This window comes from Conger conger, chromosome 15, assembly GCF_963514075.1.
Source record: "Conger conger chromosome 15, fConCon1.1, whole genome shotgun sequence".
Classification (NCBI taxonomy): domain Eukaryota; kingdom Metazoa; phylum Chordata; class Actinopteri; order Anguilliformes; family Congridae; genus Conger; species Conger conger.
In genome coordinates, this window is record NC_083774.1 from 4,954,250 (window position 1) to 4,966,414 (window position 12,165).

General features: G+C 48.4%; 1 protein-coding gene across 1 annotated transcript in view; it reads left to right on the forward strand.

Annotated features, from left to right (window-relative positions):
- slc1a2b (solute carrier family 1 member 2b) overlaps window positions 1–12,165 on the forward strand; it is a 57,323-nt gene that overhangs the window by 43,965 nt on the left and 1,193 nt on the right. The window contains 9 exon segments of the mRNA XM_061221789.1: window positions 667–819; window positions 1,379–1,629; window positions 2,246–2,402; window positions 3,361–3,487; window positions 4,010–4,206; window positions 4,209–4,242; window positions 5,926–6,120; window positions 8,253–8,387; window positions 10,214–10,439. Of these exon segments, the coding sequence (XP_061077773.1) occupies window positions 667–819; window positions 1,379–1,629; window positions 2,246–2,402; window positions 3,361–3,487; window positions 4,010–4,206; window positions 4,209–4,242; window positions 5,926–6,120; window positions 8,253–8,387; window positions 10,214–10,439 (1,475 nt within the window).

A 12,165-nucleotide genomic window follows, 5' to 3' on the forward strand; every position in this document is an offset into this window, starting at 1 on the left:
CTCTGTGACTGTATGACTCACTCTGTGACTCGCTCTATGACTCACTCTGTGACTCGGTCTGTGACTGTATGACTCACTCTGTGATTCGCTCTGTGACTGTGTGACTCACCCTGTGACTCACTCTGTGACTCACTCTGTGACTGTATGACTCACTCTGTGACTCGCTCTATGACTCACTCTGTGACTCGGTCTGTGACTGTATGACTCACTCTGTGACTCGCTCTGTGACTGTGTGACTCACCCTGTGACTCACTCTGTGACTGTATGACTCACTCTGTGACTCGCTCTATGACTCACTCTGTGACTCGGTCTGTGACTGTATGACTCACTCTGTGATTCGCTCTGTGACTGTGTGACTCACCCTGTGACTCACTCTGTGACTCACTCTGTGACTGTATGACTCACTCTGTGACTCGCTCTATGACTCACTCTGTGACTCGGTCTGTGACTGTATGACTCACTCTGTGACTCGCTCTGTGACTGTGTGACTCACCCTGTGACTCACTCTGTGACTCACTCTGTGACTGTATGACTCACTCTGTGACTCGCTCTATGACTCACTCTGTGACTCGGTCTGTGACTGTGTGACTCACTCTGTGACTCGCTCTGTGACTCGCTCTGTGACTCACTCTGTGACTCACCCTGTGACTCGCTCTGTGACTCCAGGTGTGGTTTTGGGCGCGGTGATGGGGATGCTCCTGCGCTACGCCTCCCCCCTCCCCCCGGACGTGATCATGGTCATCAGCTTCCCCGGAGACATCCTGATGAGGATGCTGAAGATGCTCATCCTGCCCCTCATCATCTCCAGCCTCATCACAGGTACATTACAACTTATTACAACGCATAACTCATAACTCATAACTCACAGGGTGGGCTTCCAACTGCCTCTCTCCCGCAGGGTGCATAACCTCAGTCACCTCAGTGAAACACGCGGCCGTATATCTTGGCCGTATGCAAAGATACGACTTGCGTGGGTCCCTGTGGAAAAATGCTAAACGCTGCAGTTTAAATGTACGACTGCTGAATGTGCAGTGAGACACTATCCCAGCGTATCCCAACCGCTGCGCCGTCAGGCGAGGTCAGACCTGCCGTGTGAAGATCCTTTTATAAATCTTTTAAACTTTAATGAACAAATTCCATTCAGTGAAGCCAGAATAAATACATTGCTAATTGACAACCCCAAAAGAACATTTTGGCCTTCTGCTGACACAGTAAATGTGGGAAATGCTATCCTATCCAGGCTCTCTATCACTCTCTCTCTCACACACACACACACACACACTTACACAACATGGGCTGGGTGATAGTTGTTGAATTGTTGAAAGTGTGGGTGTGACCCCCCCAGCTGACATCCCCACCCCTTTGTCCCGCCCCCCAGGATTGGCAGGTCTAGACGCCAAATCGAGCGGTCGCCTGGGAACGCGTGCCATGGTGTACTACATGACCACCACGATCATCGCCGCCGTGCTGGGCGTCATCCTGGTGCTGGCCATCCACCCCGGCAACCCCAAACTCAAGGAGAGGCTGGGAGAGGGCGCCAAGAACGACGAGGTCTCCAGTCTGGACGCCTTCTTCGACCTCATCAGGAACCTCTTCCCCGAAAACCTGGTGCAGGCGTGCTTCCAGCAGGTACCGGTCCTTGGACACGCTCAGAACACGTCCCGTTGTTTAACCCGTGGTACTTCTCCTTCCCTCAGTGAAGCCCGGAGGGCAGCTGGTTCAGCTCAGCCCGCCACAGATTATGTGCACATACTACTTCACTGGCAGTTTTTATTTCATGTATTTTTATGAAATGTGTCTATAACTACGTTACTGAGCTAGCTATTTTGCTACTCTGTCACTATTAAGTTTTCTCATTCTAAAAGCTGCTGCCTTCCAGGCTTCACTGAGGGAAGGAAAGTACCTTTGAGGATTTTTCTTTGTGGCCATTTGTGCGATGATAATTCTAATACCAAATACTGTATTATCACATTGTTGTTGAGAATAAAATGAATGTGCTTAGCACACCATAAAACCTCTATGAGATGTCAAGTCTCTAACAAGAGCCGGTGTCTTAATAACCGGGAAGAAATTGGAAATTGAGAGGTTTATTTTTATTGTCAGCAATTAATTATACAGACTGTTAATACATACTGTTTATGGCAAATAAATGCACAGGGGAATGCACAAATATATACTGAGGCAAACTGATAAAGTAGGATTCCTGTGGAAGATTTCACTGTCTGGCTGTGCCCTCGCCCCTCAGATCCAGACCGTCACAAAGAAGGTGGAGATCGTACCTGAACCGAGAGACATCAACGCCACCACCATGGAGGGCCTCCTCAATGCAACCATGGCAACGCCGGAGGCCGAGTTCGTCATCAAGAAGTCCCTGCAGTTCAAAGGAGGAATGAACGTGCTCGGTACGGAGGCACTTCCCTTCCCGTCCACAGCCATTCGCGCGTCTATTCTGCGTAATACACGGGCATATTTATTATGTGGCATTATGCCAGTGCAAACAGTCTCAGCAGAATGTACTCTGGCAAAGCTGATATGCAGCAAACGTGTTTTTTGAGTACTTGTGGTTTTGGACTCGTTTAAGGGCGCCATTCTCATTATAGTTTAGTCAAAAATGCAGTTCATAACCCATGCATTCATAACATTCTTCGCTAAGTTTTATTTGAATTATTTGGCATATATGCATATTAATGGGAACAGGTTGAATTAGTAATATTTTAAAGCTGTGAACCAACTTTGAAGCATAAAATAGATCACATTTTACATACAGTAATAATGCACAGAACAGTCAACCAGTGGATTTAAGCCACAGTGTGTCCTGTGTGTGCTGACACACTTCCTGCTCTGAGCTGAGATGCGTTTCCTGTGTGATTACACACTTCCTGCTCTGAGCTACACTTCCTGCTCTGAGCTGTCGTTGCGTTTCCTGTGTGCCAGACACTTCCTGCTCTGAGTCTCTGTGTGTTTCCTGTGTGGTTACACACTTCCTGCTCTGAGCTGAGATGCATTTCCTGTGTGATTACACACTTCCTGCTCTGAGCTGTCGTGTGTTTTCCTGTGTGCCACACACTTCCTGTCTGAGCCGTGGGTGTGTTTCCTGTGTGGTTACACACTTCCTGTCTGAGCCGTGGTGTGTTTCCTGTGTGGTTACACACTTCCTGCTCTGAGCTGAGGTGCGTTTCCTGTGTGGTTACAGCACTTCCTGTCTGAGCCGTGGTGTGTTTCCTGTGTGGTTACACACTTCCTGTCTGAGCCGTGGTGTGTTTCCTGTGTGGTTACACACTTCCTGTCTGAGCCATGGTGTGTTTCCTGTGCGGCGCACACTTCCTGTCTGAGCCGTGGTGTGTTTCCTGTGCGCCGCAGGCCTCATTGGCTTCTTCATCGCGTTCGGCATCTGCATGGGGAAGATGGGCGAGAGGGCCCGGCTGATGCTGGAGTTCTTCAACATCCTGAACGAGATCGTCATGCGCCTGGTCATCATGATCATGTGGTCAGTGAGCCTTCCTCCGCCCCGTGCCATAACACAGCAACCGTGCCACAACACCGCTGGCCTGTTTTACAAACATTTTAAGTATTTGCGTTTAATGGCTGAATTAAATGTTTCATTTAATTTCCTTGGATTTCATTAGTTTATTTGACAGGCACAATGCACATTATTCTGCAGGCGCTGGGTGACATGCATTCTTCTCTGAATTCCATAGTTTTCTCAGCAATCCGCTTTATCGGGTCGGGAATTACTTTATTGGTGTCTCCTGAATTCATTCAATAGGGAATCATTGCACTCTTTAACCCTTTGGGTTGTGAGATCAGGAATTGGTTAACTGAACATTCCAATGCTGATGTCACAATCACTACTGGTGACTGAAAGCAGGGGAGTTCTGGAACACTGACTTAGAATTTTGAAACGACCATTCCAAAAAAACCTATTATTCAAAGGGTTACAAAATGGAGATGGATTTTGACTACAGTCTCCTTAGAGAGTCACTCTGACGATAAACTCTCACCTTCACAGGTACTCCCCCTTCGGTATCGCCTGCCTGATCTGCGGAAAGATCATCTCCATCAAGGACCTGGAGACGGTTGCCCGGCAACTGGGGATGTACATGGTCACGGTGATCGTTGGCCTCATCATCCACGGAGTCATCTTCCTGCCCAGCATCTACTTCGCCATTGTGCGGAAAAACCCCTTCACCTTCTTCATGGGCATCTTCAGGCCTGGATCACCGCCCTGGGAACAGCCTCCAGGTACACATCGTTTGAAACACATGAGTTTGAAAGATGAAGATTAGGTGGGGACATTAGTTCAAGAGGTACATGCAGGCTGCAGTCGGGGGGGGGGGGGGGGGGTTGCCAGTTTCATACCCCGCCCTGAGTGTGTCGAAGTATCGATACGATACGATACACTTTATTAAAGCCCCTTAGGGAAATTTGTCTTGGACTCATGGCTACATACAGCTTATCAATGGCTCTACAAAGAAGATAACAGACAACACTTACAAAAAGAACACATACAATCACAAACAACAGTCTTGCATATTCATGTTAATCATATTGCACCATCCCATATATTGCACCATCCCTTATATTGCACCATCCATCCATATACTGTATTGCACCAACCCTTATATTGCACCATCCCATATATTGCACCATCCCTTCTATTGCATCATCCATCCCATATACTGTATTGCACCAACCCTTATATTGCACCATCCCATATATTGCACCATCTCTTGAATACACATGACACTATCTAACAAACACACATGACACTATCTAACAAACTATACAGTATTTAAAATTCTGATGGAAGTAGGCACAAACGAATATCTAAACCGGTTAAGCTTCCATCTAGGTACCTTATACCGTCTGCCTGAGGGCAAGAGCTCATATTCACTATGGAGAACATCCCTGAGCAAGACGCCTAACGTTTCACAAGCTGAAAAGTGTTGGTGTGTGTGTGTGTGTGTGTGTGTGTGTGTGTGTGTGTGTGTGTGTGTGTGGATCGGTGAATCGGAGGCTTTGCATAAAAGCACCATATAAATGCTGTTCATTTACCTTTTACAGGGGAAGCTGCTTAATTGAATGTTGGCTGGGACTTTCTCACCCATCTCTCTCCCTCTCGTCCTCCATCCTTCAGTTCTTTTCTCTGACTCTGTCCGTTTCTCTTCCTGCCTTTATCTCTCTGACACCCTCCCTCTCCCAATTTCAATGGAAAAAAGTGCTTTATTGCCGTGACATATTTCAATATACAGTATGTGTTGCCAAAGCTTTACAAAAACACATTGCAATATGCAATATGCCATGATTTATAAACAAACATAAATCTCTCTCTCTATCTCTCCCTCTCTCTCTCTCCCTCTGTCCCTCCCCCCTCTCGCTCTCACACACTCTCTCCCTCTCTTCCTCTCTCTCTCCTTCTCCCCCTCTCTCTCCCTCCCCCCTCTCTCTTTCTCCCCCTCTCCCCCTCTCTCTCCCTTCTCTCTCCCTCTCTCTCTCTCTCTCCCTCTCCCTCCCCCCCCCTCTCTCACACTCTCTTCCTCTCTCCCTCTCCCTCTCTCTCTCCCCTTCTCTCTCCCTCTCTCTCTCTCTCTCCCTCTCCCTCCCCCCCCTCTCTCACACTCTCTTCCTCTCTCCCTCTCCCTCTCTCTCTCCCCTTCTCTCTCCCTCTCTCTCTCTCTCTCTCTCTCCCTCTCCCTCCCCCCCCTCTCTCACACTCTTCCTCTCTCCCTCTCCCTCTCTCTCTCCCCTTCTCTCTCCCTCTCTCTCTCTCTCTCCCTCTCCCTCCCCCCTCTCTCTCACACTCTCTTCCTCTCTCTCCTTCTCCCTCTCTCTCTCTCCCTCTCTCCCCCCCTCTCTCTCTCTCTCTCTCCCTCTCTCTCCCCCCCCCTCTCTCTCTCTCTCTCTCCCCCCCCCCCCCCGCCTCAGTGCCGGGACCCTGCCCGTGACCTTCCGCTGCCTGGAGGAGAACCTGGGCATCGATAAGCGGGTGACACGCTTCGTCCTCCCCGTGGGCGCCACCATCAACATGGACGGCACGGCGCTGTACGAGGCCGTGGCGGCCATCTTCATCGCCCAGATGAACGGCATCGCCCTGGACGCCGGTCAGATCGTCACGGTCAGGTGAGCCTGCACCCCAGCAGCAGGAGGGGGGCAGCACGGCGAGAGGTTACCATCTCAACCGGCCTTCTAGCCTTGCGTTAAGACTTGAGATCTTCGTTTTTTTTTCTCTCAAGTAAAACAATAAAAGTTAATGTTTGCTTGACAGGTGAAATGTTCTTATTCCATTGGCAAATCTTGAATTGAGTCGGGTGTGAGTGGGGGGCGACGTGGCTCAGGCAGTAAGAGCAGTCGTCTGGCAGTCGGAGGGTTGCCGGTTCGATCCCCCGCCCGGGCTGTGTCGGAAGTCTCCCTGAGCAAGACACCTAACCCCCAAATGCTCCTGACGAGCTGGTTGGGGCCGTGCACGACAGCTAATCGCCGTCGGTGTGTCGGTGTGTGTATGAATGGGTGTATGGAGAAGCATCAATTGTACAGTGCTTTGGATAAAGGCACTATATAATTGCCTGCCATTTACCATTTGAGTCAAACTGTCTTAACTAATTGCCAATATTTTCTCTTCTCTCATTTTCTCTTCTCATAGTGAGATTTAAAATCTAAATAAGATTTTAAATCTCACTATGAGACTAAAATACTTGATATCTTTGTTGATTTTTTTTGCAGTGAGCAGTGTGGTTTAATATTTCAGACAGTGGTCTCAAACTGCTGAGTATGCTGGTTTTTATTCAGCCTCAGATCTTGATTATATAATGAGTTCAATTATTTGCTGAATTAGGGCTGTAGGTTTACGCATAATGTGTATAAATGTGTGTGAAATGTGTTATTTGTGTTGTCGACATAGAGAGGCGTTAAATCCAGGTTCGGAAAGTGCAAAAGTCCACCCCAGGATTTTGTTCTCGTCACCCGGTGATTTGATAATTAGCTCAATTCTTCAGCCAGGAGGTAGAGCCTAATCAGTGAAATCAGCTGGCTGAGTTTCTGACCCCGAGATTTTACACCTCTGATGTGTTAGAAATCTTCGGCCGTGGCAGCAGTGTGGTGTAATCTAATTAGTGATTAGTGCTACTGATCAGCCCAACTGCCTTTACTCCTGACTCAGTTCAGATTTCATGATCCCTGACCTAAAGGTTTTGGGTTCGATTCTCAGGCAGAACACTGCTGTTGTTCCCTTGAAGGTGCCTAACCTTAATTGCTTCAGTGATGTGTCTAGCTGCATGAACAGATACTACGAGAGTTGTTTATCGGTTGTCCTGAAGTTGCTGGAATGTAATGTAATGACTGTGTTTTGCTCTGATAAAGCTGATGACATTGGTGATGTTGGCGGATGGATTGGGTGATGTATATTTTTTTAGTAGTTTAATTTCACAAAACATTTGTCAAAATGCACACGACAGAAAGGGTATCAAAGTCCAGCTCCGGGGGACCACACTATCGTCAGGTATTTGTGGTTTCCTTCTACTCAGCTGCCTAATAAGGCCTTCGGTTTATGGCGTGTGGAATCTTCAGCCAATCAGTGACATAAATTAATCACTCGTGCTGGAACACACGGAAAACAGCAGTCTCTGTTAACTGTCCTCCACCCCTGCTCTGTGACACACCCTGGCCTGAAAACCGCACACACAAGCAAGCCTCGGGCAGCAATGGCCGGGGTGGTCTCCCTCGGTGGAACAAACAGGAAGTGCTGTAATCCAGGGAGGGAGCAGATGACTCAGTGGGGAAGCCCATCTTCCTCGGGTTGGGTCAGGGTGCCGGGTCAGGGTGCCGGGTCAGGGTGATCTATGCGAGTGAGTCATGGGCGTCATTGGCTCAGGCGGTAAGAGCAGTCATCTCATTGGCTCAGGCGGTAAGAGCAGTCATCTCATTGGCTCAGGCGGTAAGAGCAGTCGTCTTATTGGCTCAGGTGGTAAGATCAGTAGTCTCATTGGCTCAGGCGGTAAGAGCAGTAGTCTGGCAGTCGGAGGGTTGCCGGGTCCACTGGGTGTGTCGAAGTGTACCTGCGCTGACACCTCATCCCCAAATGCTCCTCACAAACTGGTTGGGGCCTTGCGTGGCAGCCAATCATTGTCGGTGTGTGAGTGCGTGTATGAATGGGTGAATGAGAAGCATCAATTGTTAGAGGTGCTATATAAATGCCAACCATTTACCATTTACTATTTCTTGGAGTGCATGTAACTGGTGTCCTCTCCCTCCCCCAGTCTGACGGCGACTCTGGCCAGTATAGGAGCAGCCAGTATCCCCAGTGCAGGCCTGGTGACCATGCTGCTGATCCTCACCGCCGTGGGGCTGCCCACTCAGGACATCAGCCTGCTGGTGGCTGTGGACTGGCTGCTGTGAGTACACACACACACACACACACATTCACACACACGCATATATGCACACACACACACACACACACACACACACACATACACACATATATGCACACACACACACACACACATACACACATATATGCACACACACACACACATACACACATATATGCACACACACACACATACACACATATACACACATATATGTACACACACACACACACACACACATATATGCACACACACACACACACACACACACATTCACACACACACATAAACACACACACACATACACACACATACACACATATATGCGCACACACACACACCCACACACACATACACACACATACACACATATATGCGCACACACACACGTATACACACACACACATACACGCATATATGCACACACACACACACACACACACACACACATACACACATATATGCACACACACACACACACACATACACACATATACACACATATATGTACACACACACACACACACACACACACACATACACACATATATGTACACACCCACACACACACACACACACATACACACATATATGCACACACACACACACACACACACACACACACACACACACATATATGCACACACACACACACACACACACACACACATACACACATATATGCACACACACACACACACACACACACACACACACATACACACATATATGCACACACACGTGTACACACACACACATATACACACATATATGCACACACACACACACACGCACACACACACACACATATACACACACACACACACATACACACATATATGCACACACACGTGTACACACACACACACACACACATATACACACATATATGCACACACACACACACACATGCACACTTACACACACACACACATGTACACACACACACGCACATTCTCACACACATGCACACACACACACACACACACGTGTACACACACATACGCAGGGATACACACAAACACACACTCACTACCGTTCAAAACTTTGGAGTCTTTTTCTGATTAAATATTTTATTTTCTCAGTATGTAATCAAACCATTCACACATGGTCAAAGAGCAGAGCTTTTGAGCCAAGTTAACATAAAGTCAAATAAAAGAGTCATATTTTGTATTTGGTTGCATGCCATAACTTCCAAATATCTGTGACCAACATCAACATCATCAGAATCTGGATATCTTATTTTTAGGTTGACCGACAAGCTATACCAAAACTCTTTGCATTTCTATGGGAATTCTGGTTGGGACTAGATTCAGCTGTATACTATACTGTATGTATGGAATACATTTGTTGCCTGAATGGCTTTAAGTCATCAATGGTCTGAGGTATCACATGCTGCTGCCAGGCATGTACTAGATACTACAAGAATGGTTTCTCCTGAATTTTTTTTCCATTGAGTTCAACAGGAAAATTAATATTCCCTGCACATTAATAAGCCGGGCCAATGAACTCAAACTGAATATTAATGTGTATATTCAGACAGTTAAAAACACAATATCCTCATTCTGTCTCTTTTCTGCTTTTTATCCCTGAAAGATTGATGGCCTGGTGACAGGAACAGAGTTTACATAACTGCAGTATCTGAGCCCCAATCTGCAGGTTTCCATTAAAAAAACAACCAAATAATAATGTAGCACAGCCTCAAAGCGAAAGAGACAATAACCACACCGGGCTCTCTCTCTCTCCCCTAACGTTTTCACGCCTGTGCTGTTTTTTCCTTCCTTTGCGACCCCTTCCCCCACCACCACCACCGCCACCACCATCATCGCCCCCCCCCCCGAATCCAGGGATCGGTTCCGGACCTCGGTGAACGTGGTGGGCGACTCGTACGGGGCGGGCATCGTGTACCACCTGTCCAAAGCCGAGCTGGACGCCCTGGACGCGCTGCACGGCCGGTCCGACGACATCGAGATGACCAAGACGCAATCCTACTACGACGAGCTGAAGAACCACCACGACAACAACCAGTGCGTGCACGCCGCCCACAACTCTGTGGTTGTAGATGAGTGCAAGGTACCTCTCACACTTACCGACGTAGAGACCTCCATCTAACTCCACCGCGCCTCCGCCGCATGCACGCTTCGCATGTCCGTCTCCCCCCCCCCCCCCCCCCACCCCTGTCCCCAAAGCGCACCTCCTGCATGTGTGGGCACGTCCGTGCCGTTTCGCCCGCCACCCGGGACGAGGACTTGAGTAAAGCGGAGTGACGGGGTGAAGGTACGTAGCGCGTTCGTTTCCCCTCGGATGGAATAGCAGCTTTTGTGCCGAACACGTATCCGTCTCCCCCCCTCCGTGGAAACGCAGAGGACGTCGGGAAACGGTCGCAACCGCGCGTCCGTTTCACATCGACGGAAAAGAGGATTCTCGTAACCGCAAGATCCGATAGGAAACATACATGCATACAGACCAGCTGAGTTCAATCCGCTGGGGCGTATCAGGACCGACTTGGCTCCTCTGCATATTGTTTACAGTGCGACTATAATAGTAATAATTGTGACTATTTCCCTGTAAATAATGAAAACTGTTGCAATCTCATGTTGCCCCCAAAGTGGAATAACCAGGTCACTGAACCAAAGGTCACTGAACCACAGTAATGTCAGAGAGATCATGTTCCTGGACCCAACCCCAGCCCCCATTTTAGTATCGATGTGGCAGGAAGGACAGCCATTTTAGGTAGGTCGGTCCCCCAGGGGAACACGGGCAGGCTCCCCCATCTATAACCCTTCCATGTGGAAAGACAATCCTGGAACTGAATCTGTTTGCCTGTTCTAAGGCTTTAGAGTCCTTAGGCCTCGTTCACAAGCCTCGTTAAGGCCCGGCAGTTTACTTTAATTGATCTTTAATTTTTTTGATGTAATGTTCTGACCAAACGGCATTATCTGTGCCCACAACGGTCCTTTTTTCTTCTGGGTCTGAGATCAAACGTTTTTTTTTTCTCCGCCGAATAATCTTATGATGTTAGTCTTCATCAGCTCTTAGTTTAGAGAAACCAATTTAACAGCCAACAACAGTGGGAAGGCATCTAAGGAGCACTTCATTAATGCCGCAGCGTTATTAAGATCTTTAGCTTCATTAAAGATCGTTAACTCCAGCCGGAGTTATTGAGGTTGCCTCGGAGACGATGATTCAACGTCACATGATCGCGGGCCACAGCCGCGACCGTCAAAACACGAGACAGACGCCGATTACGGCGAGCCCGGGCTGTGGACGCCTCAGGCGAAGACGTAGTTAAAAGGCTCACGGCGAGCGGCCCTTCGATGGGGCCGAAGGACCTTCACCGCCGCCGTTTCGGTTGTCCGTTGCTCCGCCATTTTGTGGCTGCTGCCATGGCGACCCGCTCCGTTAGAATGAAAGCAGCGTTCGCCCTGGCATCGTGACGCGTGCAGTACGGTGAGGTCCTTCACCGTTGGACAGTGACCCCCCCCGGGGTACGTGTACGTTTCGTGGGTTCGTCGCACGGATCGAGGAGAGCGTAAAGGCTGCAATTTCACACATCTCTTTCTTTGACTCGCTGTCAGTAGAGTACAAATCCATTTAACATAGCTCTTAACATTTATCCCAAAAGAGGTACTTTGTTATATTCTCAAGAGGATGGGTAGATCCTCTTTCAACAAAGATGTACTAAACATAACCCCTTTTTTATGTATTTTTGATTTTTGATTTTGTTTCTGTGGGGTGTTTGTGTTGTTGCATGTCTGCATGTGTGCGCATGTATGGTGTTCGCATGCAGTTGCTCTGC